The following is a 27,354-nucleotide window of genomic DNA, read 5'->3' as shown; positions in this document are numbered from 1 at the left end:
TGTTTCCTCAAAAGGTAGAGGCAGATGACCCTCAGAAGTTAGTCATAAATCTGCATTTGGGCTCAAATTTCATCTTAGACCTAAGGCACGCCACCAACTCTCAGCTTCAGCCACTCATTATTATCAAAGGATAATAACACTGACCTGAGTTACAGTGCTGTTGTAAAGAATGTTATACTGTAAACACTACAAACCCTCTAAAAAGCTGTATGCATTGTATATTTCTTGTTGCTGTTCTTATTGCTGCTGTTCTTGCTAATATAAAAATGGAAATACTTATTCTAGGTTATGCTGTGCTTGGGAATTCCACGCGGTTGCAACTAAGATATGGCTTGTTTGTTTGAAGTCTATCAAACAAGAGATCCAGAGGGTCCCTTTCACAAACAGAACTGAGATCCCGGGGAGGGCAGACTATTTCCCAGCCTCCTGCAACACCCCCACTGTTCTGGATTGTGCCCCTAAAGCAGTGTTTTAGGAAAAAGAGAGAGAGGGAGCACTCTGCAAGCAAGCCTTTGCGAAGGGAAACTCTGGATCCAGCCTGTTCTTTCTTCCTTGTTTTAGTTTATGTACCCAATATTATTTCAAGACATCTCATTTGTCACAAATCTCTTTCAAATTAGTTAGGTACCATTATGATCATATAACTTATGGCGCTATGTCAAGGGAAATGTTAACCTTTACCTTGGTGTATTAAAAACACTTATTTATTTCACTAATGAGCTAACATAAGCATATCTGAGGACAGGGACCATAATAGCTTTCAAACTTTGCACTTAACTCATTATAATGAATCAGCATAGATTAAAGCAAATATTCTATTGCTATTTATCCCAAAGGGAAATACTGAAATGGAATTGCAAAAACCACAGAACACTTCCCAATTAAATTATAAATGTAACATTTGACATTTCCCCCATAGATGAATTATAACATACTATGATTAATTTTAAATACATTTTACAAAAAAAACCCTTTACTTTTGACAGAATATAACTATTACTTGCAATAGTCATTGCTGGCAGTGCAGTCAATGTTCTGAATAAAGCCTTTTGCTTTAGGACACACACATTTCACTGACAAAGGTCCAGTTGTTTCGGATTATAAAACTGGGGGGGAGGGGTGAAACAGAAAATGTTACGGTGGAAATAATAAATTTAAGTTCTGTATATTTGGAAGCATGGACCTCCAAAATGAGCAAGGCAACAGCTCTCTTGCATGAATGCTAGAAGTGGGTGGACAGGATTATGATTATGATGATGATTATTTTGATATACCGCTCTTCATCTGAAGATCACAGGGCGGTATGTAGCATAAAAAGCTTAAACTTGCCTTTGAAACATAGATGATGCCTCTCTAGTAACCAGCAACTACTCCGAGACAAATTCATGCAGAAGAGGTCTAGCAATGACCATTAGCATTATAGCTATACAGAATTTTCATGCTCAGATGCCTATGCCTCCAAATATCTGATGCTGAGTACAAACAGGGGATGGGCATCAAAATAATGAGAAAGCCACAAAAATAATAAAGCATTAATACTTGGCCCAACATACAAATATTTTAAAGAAAACACAAGCTAACAGCATTAAGACCATGTTGTAAGACCATGCCATACAACCATAAAGTGTTAAGCATTGCATTATAAGTCACCATTATGATAGTCTGTTTCAAAGTAGTTTTGAATTTAAATTTTAGTCAAATATTGTTATGATGTGCAAAAATAAGTTAATCCAATGAATTTACCTCCCTTCACCCAAATTCAACCTTCACCTAATTCTCAGCCACACTGGTAATTACCATACAGTACACATAAAAAGAGGTGAGGTGAGATAAAAACAGAGATTTAAAATACTATTAAACTAAGTGCTGGTATCCCATCCACTGAATGTCATCCCACTATAACTGCTAAGTCTAAAAGATCCCTACATTCAGAACTTAATTTTAAGGAGGGGTCTGGATCAGGTTTCTAGACACATCGATGAATTTTGGGATTATAAAACTGGGGGGGGGGTATTTATTTCATACATGTTGTATTTTTGAGAAAAGTAACCATTCTTTCACTAATAAAAATGGCATCCTTTTTATATATCCTAATGGTCCATTTGCAAAAGGAAAACATTCAAATAGTATTCAAAGAATTTTGAAAACTCTATGGATTATGTAAACTATGAAATGTAATGTTAGGTATATTGCTTTATTTTTCTGGAAATATGTGTTCACATAAAGCTATGAGATTTTCAGTCATGGATCACTAGGCACTGTAAGAAAAGAGTTAATTTTGCAGGGAAAGATTTACTATCGTATATGGGCCACGCTACTACAAAACAGAACTTCACAAAATACCCTGCTTTGGAACAATGACTTAGCTTTGCTTTCCTTTACCCTGGAAATAGCACGGCAAGGCACAGGGTATAATTATTTTTCTGCACACTTATTCTGTGATACAAGAAAACACAGAAAAATACCAAATAATATATTTTTGTCAAATTTACCAACACATTTCAGGAAATGTGGTGAGAGTTTACTTATACGCCAGCAGGAATATTCTTGAATGAATTGAACCAGCTTTTTATATACACACAGTTAGTTAATTTTGAGATTATCACATATCTGGAAATTTCATTTCCACAGTTATGCTTCTTTTAAGATATTTTTTCATGCAAACACAAGTTAGAAAAGCATTCTTTCACCTGCAAGACTTGAAACATACAGGCTATGGAATTTAACAATAATGAGATGGCATGATAAGAGCTGAACAATATTTACAGATTTTTGATGGGGCCAACTTGTGGGATGGAGGAGTGGGAAAACACAAGGGTAGGAAAACAGCAATGGGGATTAAAAAGAAGTTAAAGGTAAAGGTAACGGGACCCCTGGCCATTAGGTCCAGTCACGGACGACTCTGGGGTTGCAGCACTCATCTTGCTTTACTGGCCGAGGGAGCCAGCGTACAGCTTCCGGGTCATGTGGCCAGCATGACTAATCCACTTCTGGCGAACCAGACCAGCGCATGGAAATGCTGTTTACCTTCCCGCCGGAGCGGTACCTATTTGTCTACTTGCACTTTGATGTGCTTTCGAACTGCTAGGTTGGCAGGAGCAGGGACCGAGCAACGGGAGCTCACCCCATCGGGGAGATTCGAACCGCCGACCTCTGATAGGCAAGCCCTAGGCTCTGAGGTTTAACCTACAGCGCCACCTGCACTACTCAAAAGGTCATGGGTTTATGAGCATACAGAAACTACAAGCATATGGACCCCATGAACCAAGCCCTTGACTCTCTTCGGTTGTTCCCCAGAGGCAGCCTGGGTCATGACACCCTGGGCTCAGTCCGACACTCAGGCATCAGGAGGTACAGAACCTGAGGCTAGGTCAACAAAGCTCAACAATGCATTTCTTCCGGAAGAAACAGAAGCTGTGAAACACCAGACATGCACTTTTCCATATCTATGGCTCTCCTCCAGGTGCACAATTTTGCATATATAAAAAGAAAGTGTTTAAGATGCCAATTGATTAAAAGACTGGCTTTTGTGTCATGAATATATGGGAATTAACGCCATTTTACAAAGTGGCAAAAGACTTGCTATTTTGAGAGGCAGGCTGCATATGAAAACAGTCCTCATATGGCAAGGACTCTCTGTAGAGGGATGTTGGAATCCCACTACAGAATTCCAGGTGACCCCCTGTCTGGCTTGGAGGGGAGGGTTTTGCTCCACCACAAGAGCTTCCCCACTTTGTATGCATGGGAGTGAGATTGAATGGGAAATAATAGAGAGAGATACTCCGAACATGGCTGTGGTAGGGGCCAAATCTGCTTCCTGCCTCTAGCAGTGTCAGCTCTGAAAGTCATATCTGCTCTTATCTATACAGGTCTGGGTCTTCGCCTAAAGAGTCACATTGTGTTTCTTGGTCGTACTGGAGCAGGGGTTCCCAACAAAATTTTCTCGAGGACCCCTCATCGAGCCGCTATTGTGACAAGGACCCCCATTAATGCCTAATCCTAAAATTAAAAAGTGAGAGCCAAATTAAGAGTCTTTTTATATTTTATATTTATACGTTTTTTACAGTTACAACAGAGTACTCCATCAGTATACAGTTAGTTTTAATTTTCAGTTCTTAATGAGATGAACCACTTTTTAACCAACGGTCCATTTTTAACTACGCAAACTGTAGCTTCCACGAAAAACAACGATTTGTTTACAAACACTACTGTTTTGCAAAGAGGCAGCGCGCGGCAGGGAGGAGGGAGGGGAATGGAGAAGACAGGGTACCTGCGCAGTAGCGCACAAATGAAGCCGACACGCGCAAAGCATCTTGGGGAGGTGAGCGTTAGTAGAATGCGCGCGCTGCCTCTTTGCAAAACAGTAGTGTTTGTAAAGCGCCACCTAGCGGCATACAGCAGAACTACTGCCTCTATCTGATTCTAGTTTTGCGCTAGACTCTGCTCATGCAGGAAGCGGCCAAAACAAAAAATCTGTTATCATACGAAATATATTTAATATATTTTTTAGCATCTTGCGGACCCCTCTGGCATAGCTCGCGGACCCCTGGGGGTCCGCGGACCACCTGTTGGGAACCACTGTACTGGAGCATGGTGGAGTAGGAATTGGCAATGAAGAAGCATAGAGCAGTGAAATCATTTCTTTGCTTAAAAAATACTTAGTCACAACTATGACATCTTACAATTGTCAAATGAGAACAGAATACACATTTTGTTTAACAGTATGAAGCCTATGTTAACAATCCAAATAAAACTGGGTTATTTTTTTAAAAAATAATGCTCATGGTGGTTCGAGCAATGTTATAATGGTGAGGCAATCAAACAACTCAACAATTTTGCTGCACTGTCATTGTGTCTGAAAAAAGATACAGGGAGGAGTTGCTATGAGAGCTTAAAAGTAGAAAGGAAGATTCAGGAGGCAAAAAAAGAAAAGAAAAAGAAAAAAAGGAGCAACCAAAACAAGCATTTAGAAGGCAAGCTAGGCATGCAAATCAAGCAAGGGATTAGTTTACATGAAGAAGAGGCAACTTACATGGCTGTTGAGAAGAGAGCTTCTGTGAGTGGACAGACCATCAGACTTTTGCAGTGTCTCAATCGCCATTTCAATCTGATAATAGATGTCATTAAAAAAAGGGCTCAAGACAAGATAGTAATAAAAGACTGACCACAGAAATTTTGATAGATTGCCAAAGTTCAAAAGAAAACTTTAGTTCAAAGCTATTACAATTTATTGGGGGCATAGTCTTCAAATCTTTATCCCAGCAAATTTTGCAGCAACAACTGATTCAACAAAACTGAAAGAGCAAGTTATCAAAAAGGCCCATCCCCCACTCCTGCTCATTCCATAAAAAGAAAGAAAGAAAGACATGATTTACTGTTAAGCCACAATGCAGACATTTAAGAATCCTGAGCATGGTATAATATCCATAGAAAACAGATAAGCATCCTAGAAAATAAGTATACAAAGAACGTCAAACACTTGGTTGAGCCTGCAACCCTCTGCTCCGTTCATTATGTGTCCCTTGCCTGGTGATTCTTGAAAAATGATTGAACAACTTTAATTAATCTCATGATTTAAACGGCTACCAAACCACCACAATTTATTCACTGGGCTAGCACCCTAGCCTTCCAAAGACAAATGCAGATGAGCAGGAGAGAACTACAGTCAGATCTGGTCCTTTGCGGAAATGCTTTTGCACTGCAGAAATGTATGCCACTGCTCAGTTTAAACAGGGTGATGGGCTCCGAAATGGGGGGAACACAAGACAAATCTCCGGATGTGCCTTATGGAACATACTGTATGCTTCAAGCACATCTGTTCTTTCTTTGCATCCTGGCCTTGTGTAGATGTCCTTACGTAGAATATATGCATTTGCACTTACAAATAAATTCTGTATGTGGGAATATATAAAAACAGAAGCATTTTGATAGAACTTCCCATTTCCCTCTTAAGCTGCTCAGAGAGATAGTAACAAATAAGCTACTGTGATGATTCTGATAAAAACAGCATGAAATCAATTAGTTGTTGAGGGGGGAAAACACTACAGAATGGACAAAAACATAAAATGTTTTTATTTTTCTGAATGGAGTCTTTTTAGAAGACATTCTACAATGATCAGATTATGAAGAGACCAATTGAAGATAGGATTTGTCTGTGTCAAACCACTGTCCAGTCCAGCCAAGGCTTGTCTATTCTAACAAGTGGAAGTCTTTCCCAGACCTCCTAGCCGTCTACCTTTTTAACTAGAAATGCCAGGGGTTGAAATGTGACCATTTACAGCATGTCCCCTCCCACTGAACTTCAGGTCCTTCTCATAGGACACAGAAAACTGTAAAATACTTTATTTAGTAAAACATTCTCCAGGAAATCTATTTAATTTTTTATTATTTTAAACCACGATCTCAGTGAAGAATCTTCAAGGTCTCTAACAAAGTATATTAAACATGCAAATCAATTGAAATTTGAAAAACACCTAAGAGAAACAAATTAGCAGTGGTGTTGATCAGAAAAGCAGGAGCAGGAAAAAGAAGTAATCAGGGCAACTCAAAAGCCTGCCAGAAGAGGACCACTTTGGCATGATGTCTAAAAAACCAAAAAGAGAAGCGCGAGATGAACTTCCCTAGAGAGAATTCTGCAGCTTTAGAGAAGACATTGCCTGCATGTTGCAACTCACTGCAATGAAGATCCCACCCCCCCGTCCTCATGGCATTAGGGACCCAGACACTTTAGGGCATTAGAGCTTAAAAGCAGCACTTCAAGCTGAGCCTGGAAGCCAACGAGCCACCAATGATGTACAGTGGTGCCTCGCTTAACGAATGCCCTGCTTAACGACATTTCCGCTTAACGAAAGGATTTTTCGAGCGGAGCTTGCCTCGCTAGATGAATGCGTTTTACGAAAAATTCATCTAGCGAATTGCGGTTTCCCATAGGAATGCATTGAAATTCAATTAATGCGTTCCTATGGGCAAAAAATAAATAAATAAAATTCAATGCATGCCTATGGGATTCGCTAGACGAATTTTTCGCTCTAAGAAAAGACCCGTGGAACGAATTAATTTCGTCTAGCGAGGCACCACTGTAACTGCAAAATTGGTGCTGTATGTGCTGCTATTTCCAGAACTCATAGGCAGACATATGTAAAGTACAGTATTGTACAGTGGTCTAACCTAGAAGGCCAAAGATACAAGGGACCTTTCAATGCAAGTGATTCCATCTTTGAACCTCTTTCCTGATTCAGCTCTTTTTATGTTCTTGTATTCTCAACAGCATCTTATATCTAAGGAAAATTAATTGTTATGGGGAAAGAAGAAGTAGAAGAGTTTGGATTTGATATCCCGCTTTATCACTACCCAAAGGAGTCTCAAAGCGGCCAACATTCTCCTTTCCCTTCCTCCCCCACAACAAACACTCTGTGAGGTGGGTGGGGCTGAGAGACTTCAGAGAAGTGTGACTAGCCCAAGGTCACCGAGCAGCTGCATGTGGAGGAGCGGAGATGCGAACCCGGTTCCCCAGATTACAAGTCTACCACTCTTAACCACTACACCACATTGGCTGTGTTTTAGCCCGCGTCTTGCCTATGTATTCATGTACTGGACAGAGGAGATGTTTAAAACAGATGAGAACACAGTAACAGAAAGTATTGTACTATACTCTCAAGTAATGATTTTTTGAAATTATTTTGAAAGAACATATCACTAAGCTTGTATTAATAGACTAATAACTATACACCCTAGTTTTCTCTAAATCCATGCAGACCAAAATGGATGCAAATCTCAAGACACATGAAGCATTGCATGGATCGTCCATATTCACACCTTCAGTGTACAACAGGACTAATGTGAGTATACAAATCATTATAGATCTCCAGAAATAATGTCCTCCTAATAATACTCTGTTTAGACCTGCAGTGTGCACAAATACAAATCAATCTTCTGCTTGCCAATAACAGGCTACAATTGTGAGGGGAGCTGGTGCTGCTTTCCACAAGTAACGACTCCCGACTCCACGTCTGTATATTTCCAGCTTTTTATTATACAGTGGTACCTCGGTTTATGAACACAATTGGTTCCGGAAGTCTGTTCATAAACTGAAGCGTTCATAAACTGAAGCGAACTTTCCCCTTGAAAGTAATGGAAAGTGAATTGATCCGTTCCAGGCGGTCCGCGGAGTAAGCGTTCATAAACTGAAGCAAACTTTCCCATTGAAAGTAATGGAAAGTGGATTAATCCGTTCCAGACGGGTCCGCGGAGTACTTAAACTGAAGCGTTCATAAACTGAAGCATGGGTGTAATTGGTTCCGGAAGTCTGTTCATAAACTGAAGCGTTCATAAACTGAAGCAAACTTTCCTATTGAAAGTAATGGAAAATGAATTAATCTGTTCCAGATGGGTCCGTGGCGTTCATAAACCGAAAATTCATAAACCGAGGTGTTCATAAACCGAGGTTCCACTGTATAGCTATGTACAAGACAGAGCTAAAGTTCTCGTGTGCATTCAGTCACTGAAGTGGCATCCTGCGGAAACACCTCCAACACATCAGCCTGGGAATGGCTAATCTCCTCCTTTCTTCCCTACGTTCAAGTCCTCTGTGCAGTTGGGACCACGGAGCCACCACTTCTCCCTCTCCTCCCGAGCTACGAGCTACTCAGTTGCTGCCCAGGCTCTCTAGCCGTCAGAGTGCCTCTCCTCCGCGGGACTCTCTCTGCGCCTGCCTGTCGCTACTCCATGGTGTTCTCGGACTGCCCTGGCATTGCTCGGAGCTGTCAGCATGAGGGACCACCTGCGCCACCTCACCGGGCTCTCTGCTGACCCCTGGTGGTTCCCTGACAACAATGGCAAATAAATAACTGAAATGTGCCTGTCATGTTGACTTCTCATCATGTTGATATTCTCACTAAAGATAGCCTCTATTTAAGATAACTCTTCCAAACTTTTGGGGGAAATTGAGATAACAATGTATTGGAATATGCAACTGTATGAATGTGCTAACTGCATCTTTTAATTACCAAGTCCCTATTAACACACACACACACACACACACACACACACACACAAAACGTTTTAGAGAATATGCATGCCTATTCAAACAGGAGAGTGAACAAATATTTTTTCCACACAGAGACATTGATTTAACATTTGTGCACAACATACCACCATATGTTAAGGAAACAATTCACTACTAATCGTGTGTGCTATATTATCAGTATGTACAATGTGCTTTCTGCTTAGAACAAAAAAGTGTGCTTTCTGCTTTTAAAAAAAATGTTCTCAAAAGAACACTTGTTTAGTTATTGGGTGGTACATGGAATATCTTGCATTTGAAAAGGCAAATGTTGTGCTACAGTAACTCATAATTATGGAGTTGGCAGATAATTATGCAAATTAAGAAAATTTGCATAATTTGTTTCTAGTATGTCTAAGCAACCATTTCACTGCTCTTTTTAGGGCCTTTTCTTGCATTACTCTGGTGACATGGAAGTGATTGCCCCATTTGTATTTGAAAAATACTTGCTCTTCCCCACACCAATAAATGTATTGGGACATGCAGAAAGAGCTGCGGCTTCCCTCTCTACCAGTGGTTTCAAATTGGTGTTCTGTGGACCCCCTGGGGGTCTGCATACCCTAGCCAAGGGGCCCGTGGCACCATCCACATAACAAAAACTACCAGAGAGATATCAAAATTGTCAAAAGTAGGGGGTCTAGGGCTTGACTTTTGAAAAAACAAGGGTTTTGCAGCACTTAGCTAATTGGGACCCAGTGCTTTACAGCAAAGCTACCCTTCCCATCCTGCCAGTTTTATTTATGAAGGAGCCCTTAGCGGTCCCTCTCTTTTGTCCAGTTTCCACACAAGGCGAAACCATGATTTAGTGCCACATGCATAAGCCAAAAGAAACCCAAGTGAGTGATTGCACTTTCTTTAGCAAGCCAGTTCCCTAATCTGTGGCTTGAAGTGGCCTTGTTTTGAAATGGACCAGAGTTTGCTATGAACCATCATCTCTGCTTCATCTGCAAAGACACTCCAGCCATGTGGGAGGAAAGAGAACAGCGCTCTCCTGCACTTAGCACCAACTCATGGGAATGCAACCTCTATTCGTTTTCACACTTTCAAGTTTCTCGATAGAAACTTGTTGATTTTTTAAAAATAAAATAAATAAATAAAATTGTTCACAACTTCAGCTGCTTTCTGAACTCAGTACCGTATAAAATTCTGCACTCATATGGAAATGAGGATTCTAACCAATCACATAAAGCCTCTGGTGGTGCATAAAAATATGGCAAAATCTATTGGCTTTCAGGAAAAGGTAGAACATTCACAGAGAGGAGTGTGATTTCATACCTTTCTCTATGTCTCATTTAAATCTTCACAAATTCTAAATACTTAAAGCAGTGCACTCCAAGACAAATGCTTCAGAGCAATGCTGCAGATCAACTGCTGTAGCAAGAAAACATCTGCAAAACATCAATAATTGTGACTAAAAAAATGCCATTTTTTGCATCTTCCGGTTACTTTTCTCTGCAGTTTCTCTCAATAAGTTCCTTGAAATTTCAGCCGTCCACTACTAATTCCACACAAACGTGGAACATACACCTTCTTCAAGGTCACTACATGTCAGGAAATTCCTTTAGGTAGTGTTCTTGTAGAACCAATCAACAAAATTCTCACGGTTTCATTGATCCTATGGGCTGGCGTTAGGGGAGCAAGAACTTCAAGCTATCACTGAAGCACAAATGTCTTCTCCTTTCCCAGCTTATCACATCAGAGAGAGAAAGCCAAGATGAAGCACTTGGCTCATCCTGCTCTATAAAGGAGAAGTGGTCTTGCTCCCCTCTCGTTTCCACTTATGGGCACTACAACTTTGGAAGAATCTTCACTCCCTATCAGCCACGAAGTGGACAGTGAAGAGAGTTGTCTGCCTAATGTAAGAAGACCCTATCCAGGGTGAAAACAGGGTGGGCTACCAACATCAGTTTTGTCAAACCCTGGCAATAAAAATGACACAAATACTGATTCAGCACTGGTTTATACAATGTAGAATCTTTCCAAAACACCAATATATAAAAGACTCTTAGTAAAATATCAGCTTGTGTCAATATTCACACAGAATTCTCAAAATAGTAAACAGAGTTACTCCGGATGTATCAATGTCTTACTTGACTCCTTGATTAGTTTTTGTGATCAAACGTAATCAGCAGAGAAGGGAGCTGAACTTATTTTAGAAGCCCACCTTCATAAATATGGGCTCCCGTCCGGCCTGTTTTCAATGGGTGATCCCTGGGTGACAAGTGATGGATGAGAATCTCTCTGCAGAACAGGAAGTGAGGCAAATGTCTGCAGTCGCCCTCTGCCCTGCTGTGGCCCAGGCATTCTCTAAATCTGTCCAGTCCAATCTGCTCCAAGTCCCCCAGTCTCCCCAGAGGGGTGTGTGTGTGTGTGGCCAAATGGATTCCCTTCCATCAGTGGGCTGTTACCACTCAATATCACTATCACTATCTCAGGTAGGCAAATGAAGTGAAACGTTCATTGCCAGCTCACATTGATTTGGAGAGGGACCAAAGTGAACAGGGGAATCTTACTTATAATTTGAAATCCTCTGCCTAGATAAATCAAGGTCTGTTTATTCAGGATAGCATTCTTGAATTAAGCACCAATGAAAAATCTTGTGTAACCCGCCAGTGGCATAGCGTGGTTTACCAGCAGCACACATCAAGAGGCGGTAGGGCTCAGAGGGTGAATGGAGCCTGCCTTACCAACCTAGTCCTGGCTACTGTCAGAGCGCCACACACCCCAGAGCCAAGCGGGACTGTGCTGTGCCAGCTACCTGCCTATTGAGGGGAGCAGGCCAACCGACACGGCCCTTGGATCATCCCAGCCTTCTCACACCACCCTGCCAGCCCTGCTCCACTTCACGAGGCTGGGATCGGATCTGAATTATTAGATTGGCGAAACTCAGAACTCAGCCTCACAAAGCCATGCAGAGCTGGCAGGGTGGGGTGAGCAGTGCATCCCAGGGCCATCACCCCGGCAGCCCCCCCCCCCGTGCCACACCCCTGTAACCTGCATATTGTACTTTTAACACCATTTAGCAATGCTGAAATACAACGCTGAGAACTAACTCAAGACAAATCCGTCCTTTCTAAAGTAAATACAATTCTAATCTGGTTCACAGTGACAAAATGAAATAAAAAACTATCATAATATCAATGAATCCAAACATCTGATTTCAACATAAGCCTTGTCTTTCATATTCATTGTCACTCATTTCTATGTATAAATCAACAGCTTTTCCCATTCTGTAACTATTTCACATTGGGATTTTCAAAAAATGAACTTGTGAGAGGTGACAGAAATACTGTCATCAATCTCCAAATATAATACTGATGTCATCAAGTAGTTGGTGAAACTGGCATACAGAGAGCTTGGTGGATTTCTTTTTCTTGTAAATGCATTATAAAAGACTTAACCATTATAAAACACTTAGCAGAGTAAGCTTCCATGGCATATCGTTAGAACAAGATACGCAAAGAACTTCTGGAATCGTGAAACAGCTTATTTTCTACCGTACTACATCATTGGGGGTTTTTTTTGGGGGGGGGGTTGCAGTTGCAAAAATAATGAGGAAGAATACAGTAATTATGCAGTTCAAAATAGGGGCAGTATTTCACATTACAGAACAAATATAAAATTTGAATTTACCAGCCACTTTTTTGTCTTTTGCTATTTTAACACCAATTAGTCATAATATTAAAAAGCACACAAGCTGCTTGAAAGTTTCTCTTTCAAGCTCTTCGGTTTTTTAAAATCTCTCTTTTTAATCTGCCAAAACAGATGGTACATGCAACAATTATGGATAGTGCTGTGTATGGCATCAGCAGATGAAAAGTATGCTGTACAATTCCTACAATTCAAGATTTATTTAAAAAAACAACTGAGAAGTATTTTTAAATAAAAGTTTTTAGCTGTAAAGAGGAAGTGCAATGTATCTACAATTTATATGTATTATGTAATAAACTATTTTTAAAAAACCCTAAAGGGTTTATTTTTTTAAAAAAAAATTAATCTGATTTTCAATATACGGTATTCATGGTTGGTGAACCTTCTAAATCAAGGGGTCAATATTTTAAATGTATGTAATTTCATTTTTTTAAACTTGCTTTTCGTAGTCTGCATCCAAAAATCCCTATACATTATAATCTGAACTTGACATAACTACACAATGCCTTATGAGATTTCCTCTTCAAACTTAAGTTCTCTTGAATGCTAATCTACAAGATCCACTGACTTTACAGAGTGGCTTTTCTCGCAAGGCAGAGAGAGTAGAAAAGGAACCTCAGAAACCTTCGTTCCCTACAAGGCTTTCTGGGTTTCATTCCCAATGTTTAATATTTCTCTCATTAATCTCACAATGTTGTTTATTTTGGGTTTTTTTCCTCCTTTCTCCACTGCCTCTGTATTTTAACAGCTACTACAAGCAGGTCTATTTTATTTGTATGCTCTCCTCCATTTTGCGCAGTCCTCCAGACATTTCAGGACCACAACTCCCATCACTCCCGACCATTAGCCATGCTGGCTGGAGCTGATATGAGCTCAATAACACCTAGAACACCACAGATTCTCATAACATAATGGCCTTGTACAGATGCAATGTTAAACCATGGTTTGTGAAGCTCAAAACTGGTTTGTTTGTATGGCTTAAGCTGACTAAGATCACTCATCATGGTTTGTTGAAACCTGGATCACCCAAGTTGTGCGTGGGCAGGAGGCTGTCAGGGGAATGTGAAACTGAGAAGTTTAATGTCTCCCTTCCCCACTGAACAATCACCGCTGAGAGGAGCAAAAGACAGCCTCGCCTGGCAGCAAACTACATAATGGGGGTGCAAGCAGAAGACTTTCAGAGGGAAAGGACTTTTTCTTCAAAAGGATTGTGGAAGAAGAATGCTCTACTGCTGAGGAGCTTTCTGGAGAGGCCAAAGATCTCCAAGGCGAGTGTTTATGTTCACTTCCCAGTTTCTGCAACCAGCCAATGGTAAGGCAGCTGGTGATGCCTTGCTAGTCAGTGTAGAAGCAGGGTATTTGCAGAGGAGCTGAAGGAAGAGCACGCCAACACTAGACAAAACAAGCCATGGTTGGTCTGAATATCAGTAAGCTGGACCCTGGACTATTCAACAAAGCATGATTAAAACAAACTATCACTTACTGCTACAATTTATATTAACCAGGAATAGGGTTGGTTGTTTTAAGGAATAAAAAGTTCTCAAACATTGAGTTCATTTGCATCCACCTGCCATTTAGCAACTTTACATGCAGTTGCTAATCTCTGCAGTCAAATGCCTGCTCACATGGAAACTACAACTGTGACTGAAGCTGCTATCAAGATCAAGAAAGCTAAAACATGAAGGACAACCACATGGAGAACTACCTAGAGTGACCCAGACAGGAGACATGAAATCCAGAGCGGAAAAGAATGCAGTGAAAGAAGCTGTGATACTCTCCTTATATTTAACTAAATTTCCGCAATTTTATTTCCCCACAAAGCAAATATACTGAACATGGGTTTGAGAGAAAGCCGCCTCTCAATAGATCTGAGTAAAACCATGGAAGAGAATGAGACTTATACTTTTCCCTTTCTTTTTTTTGCATGGTGGGTGTCAATGATTTGGGGCCAAGCCCCCTGTGACCCATTGCTGTGAAGCTTTTGTTCATTTCAATGTCCTTGAATAGAGGTTGCATGGCAACAGGGCCAGGTAGCCCGTGCCTCCATTAAGCAAACCTGGAATTTCTGCTCCTGAAAACAAACATGCAGGAAAGACGTAGCTGAAGAGAGAGCGAAGTGCCTGGGCTACTTACTGTGGCTGGGGAGGCGCGCGTGGTGTGCGTCACGGAATGGCCAGAGTTCTCCATGGAGTTGCCAATCAGGTAGGTTCCTCCCGTGCTGCTGATGAGCTGTCCTCCCGTGACGCCCATCTGAATGCCTCCAGTGCCCACCATACTATGAGAAGAGACCACAGTAGTCACCTGTGCAGAACTGCCTTGGGTATCAAAGTAATTCCCTCCAGTGTTTTGGCTGTACATCTGAGTTTCTGTGTAAGGATACGTGGTTGTTCGTCTTCAGGGGAAAAGAGAGAAAAGACAAAATTGTTTATATGCATCCTTTTACTAGAGGAAGACAACTGTTTCACCACGGAGTTAAGTCCACAGTGGCTCACATCGAGCTAAATATTATTTATCATTTCTAACAGCATTTTCTATTGCACAAAGTCTTTAAAATTTATTAGCTTATAATCTAAGATGAATTCTCTTTTCCTGGAAAAAAAACTACCAACTATTTACTACAAAAGTAGCAACACAGCAAACTGTTATTCCCAATGTTTAGAAGCGGAGATGACACACCCTGAAGCTAAGAGAAAACACAACAAGCGTGTAACTACTGAGTCCATCTGTTTCAAATGCTCATTCTTAGTGATGTCAACTCCAAGTACTTTTGAGCTCAGAATACAAAATATTAATTCACAGTAGAAAGATGACACACACTTACAGGCGGAAAAAAATGGTTCAGCTTAGATGCTGAGAGTGTGTTGCCATGTTTGCCCATATGTATTCAAACTTCTGTGTGAAACCACGAGCGCTATACAATAACTTTAAAAAGAAACAAAAGCAGATTCTCCAGATACCAGCATGTCCAACGGAAAGCACAAGTGATGTATACAGGAACGAGGCTGTGTGTGTGTGTGTGTCCCTGTGGACACAAACATAAAATCACAAGAGTTGGAAGGGACCCACAGGATCATCTAGTCCCACACCAGTTACCATTTTCATGTGCTCAAGATGATTTGTGTCTTTCTGACATTTCCCTGTGGGAAAGAAGTCAGGTAGTAGTAATTCTGATGAAAGAGAATGGCATTGAAAGGGTAAATCTTTTATATTTTCTGAAGTTTCAAAGGTGGTGTGCACATGGCACACTCCCACACATTGATTTATTCCCAGCTGACTCTATTAGTTCTATGGAAATGTCATGACAATGATCTGTCACCTTTTATAAATTAGTACTTCTGCCACCTCATCTTGCCTCAGCATGTACCTGAGCTGAATGTGACCCTAAATTTTCTTTCATCTGCTCATTCAATAGGCTTCGCTTACCTGGAGCACACTGATCTTTCCATGCAAAAGTTGCTCTTAGGTTTAGTACTGTTTTACAGGTGCTTTTCACTCCATCAAGAAAAGGATTTTCCTTTCAATTAATTATTTTCTACTCAGTTAAGTGTTATTTCCTTACAGGCAGCCTAATTGCTATAAAAATCTGAACGCACAGAAGAACCTCGATTCAAACACCTGTTCATACCGCTGTAGTGTTTAACTTTACCATCTATTTGCATAGGGTTCCTTTATGATTGTTATTTCAACAGTATGTAGTGATAGTAATAGAATTTAATAACATTAATGCATTTAATCATATTAGCTAAAATTACTGTGGGGAAAGTAGACAAGATTTCTTAGCTAAAAATTAAGAAAGCTGCTTACACCCATCAATATTTATGAGAACAAACACAAGTTTTTATAGGTTTTAAAATGATTTCTTCCTGCAAAGCAGAGATGTTGAAAACATTAACCACAATGTAATTTGGAGGCAATATATTTGGAATTCTTATGGAGAGGAGAGGAAGAATGCTAAGATGGCCCTGGGCTTCCATTTTTGGCAGCACCGCATCTGGTTCACACATCACACTAACTAGCCCAAACCAGGGCTTCGTACAAATGCAGGAGGGTGCAAGTTCTCCAAGGGAAATGGCAGCCCCCTTGCTCCTCCCCAGTTATTCTGCGGGTGGTTTGATTTAGTGTGTTGCCCAAACCATAGGACAAACTGTGATTGCAGCTGGGAGCTAGCTTAGGGTAAAGGTAAAGGGACCCCTGACCATTAGGTCCAGTCGTGACCGACTCTGGGGTTGCGCGCTCATCTCGCATTATTGGCTGAGGGAGCCGGCGTATAGCTTCCAGGTCATGTGGCCAGCATGACAAAGCCGCTTCTGGCAAACCAGAGCAGCACATGGAAACGCCGTTTACCTTCCCGCTGTAGCGGTTCCTATTTATCTACTTGCATTTTGACGTGCTTTCGAACTGCTAGGTTGGCAGGAGCTGGGACCAAGCAACGGGAGCTCACCCCGTCACAGGGATTCGAATCGCCGACCTTCTGATCAGCAAGCCCTAGGCTCAGTGGTTTAACCACAGCGCCACCTGGGTCCCTAGCTTAGAGAGAGGTAAACCACGGCCTTGGGCTTAGATGACATGGCTTGACTCAGCACAGCAGCAGCAGCAGAACCAAGGGGCAATGCGGCCACATTCCCCTCTCCCAGAGCCTGCCTGCTTGCATGTTCACGGTAATGTGCAAGCCAGGCAAGTGTCTAATTCTGCCCTTAGGAAACAGCTTTTGCAACACAGGGCATGAACAAAGGCATCTAGAAGGCTGGATATATGAGAAATAAGGAACATAAGAGTCACAATACTAGAGACCTATAATTAATTAGAGATATCTAACAACATAAAACTGAAGTAGTAAACTTGATTACTCTTCCACTCAAAATGATAATTATAAAAATTCAGGCACTATCACTAAACTGATCTCTTTCTGTCTGCACACTGCAGGTGGCATATAATGGTCACATTCATCCATGAGAAGTACATTATAGTGGTAGAGAACAGGCAATACAACCTCGAGTCATCCACTTAAAAGTGTACTCTTTGTACTTCACTACTCATAGATCAACCGTCTGAAAACTCACAGATCTGTGATGTGCATAATATACGGACTAGAATGCTGCTTCTGCCTCACTGAAAATTTCCATATGAGCACAGCAGAGATTCTCTACCATAAGGCAGTTTTATTTATGACCCGGTATTGTAATGACGTATGCACCACTTTAAGGACACTGCGCTCTCTCTCTCTCTCTCTCTCTCTCTCTCTCTCTCTCTCTCTCTCTCTCTCTCTCTCTCTCTCTCCCTCCCTCCCTCCCTCCCTCCCTCTCTCTCTCCTTTCAAAATTCCTAGACTCTGTAATTATCACATACTCCCAAGACTGTGTAATTATCACACACTCCCATAATCAGAACTGTTCAGCTTATTTGTGGCATTAGCTTATTTATGCTTCCTGTGTCTACTGAAAAGGAAAATGGCAACCATGGTTTTTATCTCAACATGGGCTTCACCTATTTCATGTGGCAAAGAAAGAACCCCACCCCTCAAGATCATTAGCTACCACCAGGAGTTAACCGTGATGGAGCTGAAAAAACAAAACAAAACAAACCCAGAATGAATCCATCATTCACAATTGGTGAGGGCGGTTTCATATGTTTTCCCATCTTGGGTCCTATGTGCAGCCTGCATGGAGAAGATCTGCATGTATGAGTGGGATGTCCAAGGTGAAGGACTTACATAGCTCCGTTGGTGTAGACGGTGTCACTTCCCTCCACGTACTGCACCTGCGTTGGGTAGACATGCTGGACCTGTTGCACCGTTTGCACTTGCTGAACCTGCAGAGAAACCAGTCACAGGATGAGATACATTTCCCTCTCGGCCATTCGGCACCTAATCTCTACTGGTGCTAATTATTAGTGAGCAATAGACCAACAGTGAAGCTTCTTAAACAGATTACAAAACAAACCCACAGTCGGATGACTACGGACAAGCTCCCCAAGGCACGCTTGCCTTATTTATCTGTACAATTTTATTATTTGTATAATGAAGTTCTAGTAGTATTCTTTGTATATGCTTCTCTTGGAACCTGACTGGGTTCCCCCAGCCACTCTGGGCGACTCACAACATATATAAAACAGTAAAATATAAAACATCAAAAAGTCACTTTTCAGCAGGTATCCACATAACGCAACGCAACATAACATAACATAACAACATAATATTTTAGAAGAGCTTTAATCTTGTTCTGTAAATATACTTGAATTATCAAAAAGTGACTTAGCAATGTTAGTTTCATGGCTAATTTTTTTTTAATGAAGGGGGAAAAATACTGTGCACTGTTCAGATGCTATGACAAACCATGGTTTGTGCTAAAATAATAATTCAAACCCAAACTATAGGCTGTGCTTGGACAGAACAATGAACTAAGGTTTATTGCTGAACAAGTCCAGGCACGCCTGGAAGAAGCAGAAAATTTGGATCCCTTCCAGTCGGGATTCAGGCCTCATCATGGGACTGAAACTGCCTTGGTCGCACTGGTCGATGATCTCCGGCGGGCTTGGGACAAAGGGAAGAGCTGTTTCCTAGTTCTGCTGGATCTCTCAGCGGCTTTTGACACCATCAACCATAACATCCTTCTGGACCGTCTAGAGGGGTTGGGAGCTGGGGGCACTGTAATACAGTGGTTCCGCTCCTTCCTCCTAGGCCGCGTTCAGAAAGTGGTGGTGGGGGATGAGTGTTCGGACCCCTGGGCTCTCACTTGTGGGGTGCCTCAGGGCTCTGTCCTCTCCCCCATGCTTTTTAACATCTACATGCAGCCGCTGGGAGAGATCATCAGGGCGTTTGAGCTCTACATTGGGCTACCTTTGAAGGTGACCCGGAAACTACAACTAATCCAGAATGCGGCAGCTAGACTGGTGACTGGGAGCGGCCACCTAGACCACATAACACCGGTCTTGAAAGATCTACATTGGCTCCCAGTACATTTCCGAGCACAGTTCAAAGTGTTGGTGCTGACATTTAAAGCCCTAAATGGCCTCGGTCCAGTATACCTGAAGGAGCGTCTCCACCCCCATCGTTCTGCCCGGACACTGAGGTCCAGTACCAAGGGCCTTCTGGCGGCTCCCTCGTTGCAAGAAGCCAAGTTGCAGGTAACTAGGCAGAGGGCCTTCTCGGTGGTGGCACCCGCCCTGTGGAATGCCCTCCCATCAGATGTCAAAAACAGCTACCAGATTTTTAGAAGACATCTGAAGGCAGCCCTGTTTAGGGAGGCTTTTAATGTTTAATAGATTATTCTATTTCATTTTTCTGTTGGAATCCGCCCAGAGTGGCTGGGGAAACCCAGCCAGATGGGCGGGGTATAAATAAATTATTATTATTATTATTATTATTATTATTATTATTATTATTATTATTATTAATATTATCATCATTATTTGAATGAGTGCTGTCAAGCCTTGGGCTCATGTATCTCTCTCCTCTCAGCTTGCTGTCAAGCCTTGGGCTCATGTATCTCTCTCCTCTCAGCTTCCATTATGGCTCCAAGGAGCTCAAAGAATTTTGTTTGCCTTTTTGACAAAAACACAATTCAGCAGGAAACGTGAAGGCATGCAAGGCGTGGTTAGTCTGCAGACTGTGGTTTATGAAGGTGGCTTGTTGCAATAAATCATAGGATGACCCCAGTTTATGATTCAGATGCAACCCCAGACTGCTGTTAATCCGTGAAACCTTCCCCTCTCCTCCTCAGGCCCTGATGGAAGAGCAGGACAGTACAATAACAGAGAGGGTGAAGCTGAGGCCCAGTTCTATTTGGGGGGGTGGTGACGGTACTCACCGGCAGCTTCTCCCCCTGCCCTGCAACAACCACCGTGAGCACTGCCAGCGAGGTGTCCAGGGGGCACCCAGCCAGCAGCTGAGCCCAGGGCACGCGGGGGAAGCACATCACAAGCTGCACCCCCCATTCTGGCACCCCTTGGGGAGTGGGGCGTGGGTGCTCCCGTTTGTTCATGCCATGGCTCCCCATGCAGCTGAACGTCTCTGGGGGGTGGCAGTGGTGGGACTGTGTGCCACTGAGTACCACTGAGTACCACCAGCAAAAGCACTGCTGAGGCCGACACTCATTCGTATGTCTAACACTGCAATATTTTAAGTGCTGACACAATCATGCAAACCATGGTTTATAGCTACTTCCCTGCTCAATAATCTTGTCCCTGGGTGCAATGGCCTCTGGAAGCAAAACAAGGGACTATGGGTTTTCTATTCAGACCTCATACAACTTGTTTTCCAATTCTCCTTTGCCAGCCTATTGCATAGCATGGTTTGTGTCAAACAACAGTCATACTTCCCTAAACATGGTTTGCTGCAACTTGGAACTTAATTCTGTCAGCAAATTTTGCCTTTTAATAATTGTCTATTTCCTCCAGGAGCACTGCAGCTGTCTGGACAAATTCATGCTATTTTCTGTCAACTGGATTCTGAACTCCTGAAAACACAACAAAAATGCAGCTTATACTATATTTTATCCTGACCGCTCTGCTGCATGATATCTGTTTTCCAACAAAATTACCCTGGAATTCATGTCCATATTTATACATTCTATAGATTTATTTGTGGATCTTCAGATGTTATCCTCGAAGATAATCGAATGAGTAAATATGAAGCAGAGCTGCCAGCAGTCTATTACTCACACTACTTTGGGTACTAGCAGGGGGTACTGTTTATCCACACATTGAGAGAGGATAAAATATATTCTAGTCCTTAAGTGCTTTTCAATTAGATGCCTCTGCTACTGTGTAAAGCTATAACCAGCAAATTAAATATCTTCTCTATTTTTTGCTATTCACATAAATCTTTGAAAAGCCATCAGTACAAATTCTTCATTTGAATCAATACAAATACCTTCACTTTAAAAACAAATCATATACTTTTAGTGAAAAACTGAGGCCTTGTCGTCCACTAACCCACATCTTGTAGAGAATGACTTCTGTGCAATTATATTAATTGATTTCTCTTATTCTCAACTGTGAAGTCTTTCCATTTTGAATCTGCTTACAAACCTACAGTATGTGAGGATTTAATAATTGTCACAATGTGCTTTTTAAAAACACCAGGCCATTTTCGTTCTTGCTGTTTTGAGCTTCTGGAAACTATAAGGTGCTTTGACTACTTCATTCCAGCTGGGGCTGATTTCATGAAATCCTGATTTGTAGAGTTGGAAGGGAGCTTGAGGGTCACCTAGTCCAACCACCTGCAATGCAGGAATCTCAACTAAGGCATCTGTGATGACCTCCTCCCCGTCTAGGTCACCTAAGACTTACAACTTGGCAAGGGCACAAGTCAATGGGGGGAGAGTACCAAGGCTTTTGCCCTCCCCATCTCAGACGAGGGCAAGCAGCCAGTAGGAGTCGGGAAGAGTTCCCAGAGCAGGAGAGGCAGCAGGAGACGGAGGGCAACCAGAAGGCAACTTCTTCCTCTCGCTCAACACTGAGATCGGTCATCCAACATCCACCTCCACAATCTCATTTCCCCAAGACACATCATGGATACAATTTATGTAGACAATTTATCTCTCCACCAGGCCAGGCCATCATCAATCCACAATAGTCAGATCACAGAAGGCTCACTGTAAATAAGCCCACCACCCACTTAAGCAAAAAAAAAAATTGTGATTTATTCTTTGGCCATTGTACCCCATCCAGGGTATAAACTATCTCTTCTCTACCCCGTCGCACACCCAGGGGATATAACTCTCAAAGGCATAAACCCTATGAATATCATACGTTCAGCCTCTCATACACCCCTAATTGTGTATGCTTCATACAATAAACAATATATACAACATATGTACCTAGGGGTTGTTGGGACTAGTAGCTACTGAGAGTGAGGGAATTTGTGCATTTGTAAGTGCGGGTGAATGTGTGCAGCTGTAATTTAAGGAGGCATGAATATATTTGTTGTTGTAGTTCCCAATTCAGACTGCATTAAACCCAGTGACTCATCAACAGATTTTAAGTTAACCAAGCCACACTTAAAAATGTAAGATTTTCCATCTCCAACTTGCCTGTACAATGCACAAGATCTCAATATATGAAAGGAGTTGAACAGGTGTGATTTCTGTTTACGTGTCTATAAACGGCAAGACTGTATGGGCAATTTCAATATAAAAATCTGTTAATCAGTAAATGGGAAAAGAGTGAGCCTTTAACAGATTTGTGAAAAAAGACAAAATGGAATTACAGTACTAATATCCTAAGGATTTTTTTACAAAACCCCAAACTTATTCTCTCTAGACTTACATATCAACAAGAGACCTGATTTAAGAGAACTCGCCATGCTAGGATTATTTTCTAAAACAAGAATTGTATAATGGTGGTTCCCTCATTGTGAGAAGTGAAGTTACAGGGAACCAGACAGAGGGCCTTCTTGGTAGTTCCACCCTGTGGAATGCCCTCCCATCAGATGTCAAGGAGATAAATCCATATATGCTCGAGTATAAGCCTACTTTTTCAGCACAAAACATGGATAACCCTATAAAACAGGGACGTCCAACTCCCAATAGACTGTGATCTACTCACAGTATTAAAAAACTGGCAGTGATCTACCCATTGTCATAAAAAAATCTAGCAGTGATCTACCCAAAGTTTTTGAGCTTTCTTGGGAAGCAAGAGTTGTTTAGCTTTAGTAGGAAGCCAAGGTTGTTGTTTTGCTGCTCTTTTTCTTTTTGCTTCTACTAAGGAATCATAGAATCATAGAGTTGGAAGAGACCACAAGGGCCTTCCAGTCCAACCCCCCTGCCAAGCAGGAAACACCATCAAAGCATTCTTGACATATGCCTATCAAGCCTCTGCTTAAAGACCTCCAAAGAAGGAGACTCCACCACACCCCTTGGTAGCAAATTCCACTGCTGAACAGCTCTTACTGTCAGGAAGTTCTTCCTAATGTTGAGGTGGAATCTTCTTTCTTGTAAGATCGCTGGGGGGGGGGGCAAAGATCAACCAGGATCTACCAGGAACACCCTGTGATCTACCAGTAGATCACAATCTACCTGTTGGACATGCCTGCTATAAAAGAACCCTATAAAGGAAGATGGCAGACTGCATGGCCTGGGGCAAGATCATCCTGGCCTCACCTCTTGCTGGCTGACTAATGCAGGAGACGGGCCAACTATGCTCCTGATTTGGTTGGGGTGGTGGTGGGTAGTTTGGTGGGAGACCCTTAGCTCCCCACACTTTACATTACATTTATTTTGCTACAGGTGGCCATTTTAAATATTTTTACTTTAAAATCTATTATCAAACTGCCAAAATGTTTTGTGTGGAAGGCAGAAATTAAGCAGGACAAGACTTTTATTGCAGAGAAATACAATTACATAGAAAGCTTCACCTATTGTCAGTCTAAGTGTCAATACATCTTATTACTTGTTTGTGGGGTTCAATTCATTTTTGAGCTCTCCACTCCCATCTACAAAAGAGGGTACAAAATTGCATCTACTATTTCTTTTTGGAATTGATTTGTCTGTGTGTTCTCTATGAATCGGATGCCTCTCAAGATATTGTTGTCAAACTCGGCACCAGGATTTCTGACACAGGAGCATGGATTTTCATCAACACTGGGCCACCTGCTGCCCCATTCTGAACCAAGATGGTGGACTGAAACATGAGGTTTGGTATGCCTTTGCCTGATTTTTGGTGTGACTGGTCCAAACTGCATTGATTCCTCTCCCCCCCCCCATGAAGATACTGCTACCCCATTTGGTGTGATTTTGACAAATTTGGCATCATAGGCCATCTGCACCAACATGGATGGTTCTGAAGATATAGTTGCCCAAGTCTGCAGGAAGGTTCATGAGGTGGTCTTCATCTACTTTTGGATGCTAGATGCCATGTTGAATCAATATGGCGGACCAAATAAACCACAATTAAACATTAGCATCTCCCCCAATTGGGGGCATGTCAAGCATTTCCTGGGTTAGGTTGGAGCCTTGGCATAGTGTGTGAGAGCACATAGCCCTAAAACTCACAGAAATACTATCCATCTAAAAACCCATTTCTTCAAATTCCTGGGCACAGCCAGGCACTCCTAACTAGTAGAACATAAACAGTGTGCAAATCTTATGCAAATGTGTGTGTGTGTGTGTGTGTGTGTGTGTGTGTTGCAAGTGCAGCAGGAAAACCAGTCAACACACAGTTTACAAGGCCCAAACAATCTTGTTGGCACCTTTGGATGGACTAGGGGTCAGAATCAGTATAATGCAGCTTCCTATGCCATTTAAGGTCAAAACCCAAAAGCAAAAAAGGAAGACATCCAATGGTACAGTAAACAGCAGCAAGGACAGACAAATAACCTGAATTTACAATGGAAAAGTGAGCACTAGAAGACTGGCAAGATAATGAAAGAATAAGATCAACCTCACCACCACAGTCGTCAGGGAAAGCAGAATGTCAAAAAGAAATACCAAAAGAAAGAGCAGCAGGAGGAACTGTTTCCAAAGAAGACAACCAAGTGATCTTCTTTCTTTCCAGCAAAAAGAAACATGTTTTGAAAGAAAAAGATCCTAAAAACTGCAGATTTATTGAACACCAAATGACAGTTCAAAGAACCCCTACAAGAAGATGCAACGCAGAAAAACCTACATGGAATAGAAATGAGAGTAGAATGGGAATTAAAAACTGAGCAGGGGGGGCTCTGATTAAGACAAAAATGTCACCAGGTTTTCAAAAGCAGCAAGCCAACAAATGGAAGACAGCAGAGGAGAAACGAAAGAAAAGACAGCCCTTCAAACAAGAAAACTGAACAGAGCAAGAAACACCAGTGCCAAAAACTGAAAGTGACTGTTCTCCCCACTGATGCCCCCCCCCAACAGAAGAGGGTCAAGCAGGTTGCTTCCTGTATTATATGAGAAGCGTCCCTGAAGGTCAGAAGTGTTGCAGGTAAATCTTTAGTTCCTCTCCCCTGGTTCTTTATTTTCTAAAGAAACTCCATTTGGAGGAGCACTCTCCACTTGGCTAGAAAAGTAATGCCGAAACTCTGTTGAACATTGAGACAGAAAAAGTAAATTGGGCATCTACATGATTCAAGTCTGAATACCAGCATAGTTTTCATATGTTTTCAAAGGATGGGGAAAAGAAAATGCAAAATACATTCTCATGGGACATCTGCCTTGAAGAGCAGGCTTCCTCAACCTCGGCCCTCCAGATGTTTAGAGACTACAATTCCCAGCATCCCTGACCACTGGTCCTGCTAGCTAGGGATCATGGGAGTTGTAGGCCAAAAACATCTGGAGGGGCCGAGGTTGAGGATGCCTGTATTAGACACTGATAAACATGTGCAGGACACAATTCTATGTTTCAAGTTAAAGCTCCTGGCAGTGCAAGACAGGAGTGCCTGGAGTGCTATGGTCCATGGGGTCACAAAGAGTCGGACAAGACTAAACGACAACAAAGCTCCTGCACCCATTTTCAAGGCCAGGAAAGATGTGGCACACATCCCAATTCAACCTCTTTTTTAAATGGAGAGATCAGAATTAGGGATCCAGCACACTTAGGAAACTAATCTGCATTTCAGTCTTAGACTCCCGTTTAACAACCACAAGCCGTTTCCATGAGGTTATAGAAAGTGGTGAACAAATGAACCAAAACGAAAAGACTGGAATATCAGAATGTAAGTTGGTGACCAAGGTCAGCACACCATTCAACTTTTCAAGTCTGACCCTCTAGCTGATTTCCAAGAGAGTAAGGAAAGATGCAACACACAATTGGAAGAGTTTCCTTTGTGCACGGAGATATCCAGTGGAATAGCAACAGCTCAAGGGCAGTGAGAGCAGATGTGGCAAAAGAGATTGCAATGTGGTACTTGAAGCAACGCCTCTCAAAACACTGTATTTTATTAGTCATTATTTTCATTGTCATTTGCAGAAGAAAGGCATACCGAAACAAATTACATGCTTCTGTAAAATCTGCTGCCTCACAGGAACAAATGGAACATCAATTTATACAGCATGCTGCTATTCAATGTTTGTCAACAACATCAAAAGTGGATAAAAACATTCAGCGCAAAATTAAAAGCCACCTTGAATGACAAAAGCGAAGCATTATACAAGGGATAGTATTGCTCCAGACAATATGCTTTTCATACAGAAGACTGAGAGAAGCTAAACCAGCTCGATGCATTCAGATTTATAAATTCAATTTGAAATTTTAATTATAGCACTTTCAAATAAAGCAGACTAAATACTGTATTTTTCAAGTAGCAAAAACATATAGAGAATAATAAAACTGTTAACAACAAAAACTGGGAACAAGTCTAGTTACGTAATACAATCTCCACAGCTAACATTACATTGAGCATGTAGTGTCATTTCATGCATATTCTTAAGGTATTGATGGTTAATATAAGACAAATCGTAGTAGTTGCTGGGTGAGAATTGTTATCATCTTCCCCATTACATACGAAAAGACAGGAGACCAAATTTCTCTTTGTAATACCTTCTGCCCCCCTTTCTAAGACTGGTGAGTCGCACTGAGGCAGCCACATCCCGCAAAGGGGACCTCAGCCTGAGACTGCCAAACAGAAGCTTTCACCAAACGTGGAGTTATCAATGGGGGTAGAAACCCCTAAATCTTTATGTCAAATAATGAGGTCATAATCTATGTTCAATGAAAGCATGCTGAAGC

The 27,354-nt window shown here is 41.7% G+C and overlaps 1 protein-coding gene across 3 annotated transcripts in view; it reads right to left on the bottom strand.

Moving 5' to 3' along the window:
- RFX3 (regulatory factor X3) overlaps window positions 1-27,354 on the bottom strand; it is a 127,846-nt gene that overhangs the window by 33,544 nt on the left and 66,948 nt on the right. For 2 of the 3 annotated variants that reach the window (XR_009556874.1, XM_035140656.2), the window contains exons 3-5: window positions 18,422-18,519; window positions 14,846-15,104; window positions 5,033-5,107 (exon numbers count right to left, since the gene is read on the bottom strand). Coding sequence is in view for 2 of the 3 variants with exons in the window: in XM_035140656.2 (XP_034996547.2) it covers window positions 5,033-5,107; window positions 14,846-15,104; window positions 18,422-18,519 (432 nt within the window). In the remaining variant the exon portion in view is untranslated. The remainder of the gene's footprint in view (window positions 1-5,032; window positions 5,108-14,845; window positions 15,105-18,421; window positions 18,520-27,354) is intronic. The other variant, XM_060268982.1, reaches the window with a different exon arrangement.

The sequence above is a fragment of the Zootoca vivipara genome, chromosome 16, assembly GCF_963506605.1.
Source record: "Zootoca vivipara chromosome 16, rZooViv1.1, whole genome shotgun sequence".
In the NCBI taxonomy this organism is placed as follows: Eukaryota; Metazoa; Chordata; class Lepidosauria; order Squamata; family Lacertidae; genus Zootoca; species Zootoca vivipara.
This window is presented reverse-complemented; position numbering and strand designations above follow the sequence as displayed.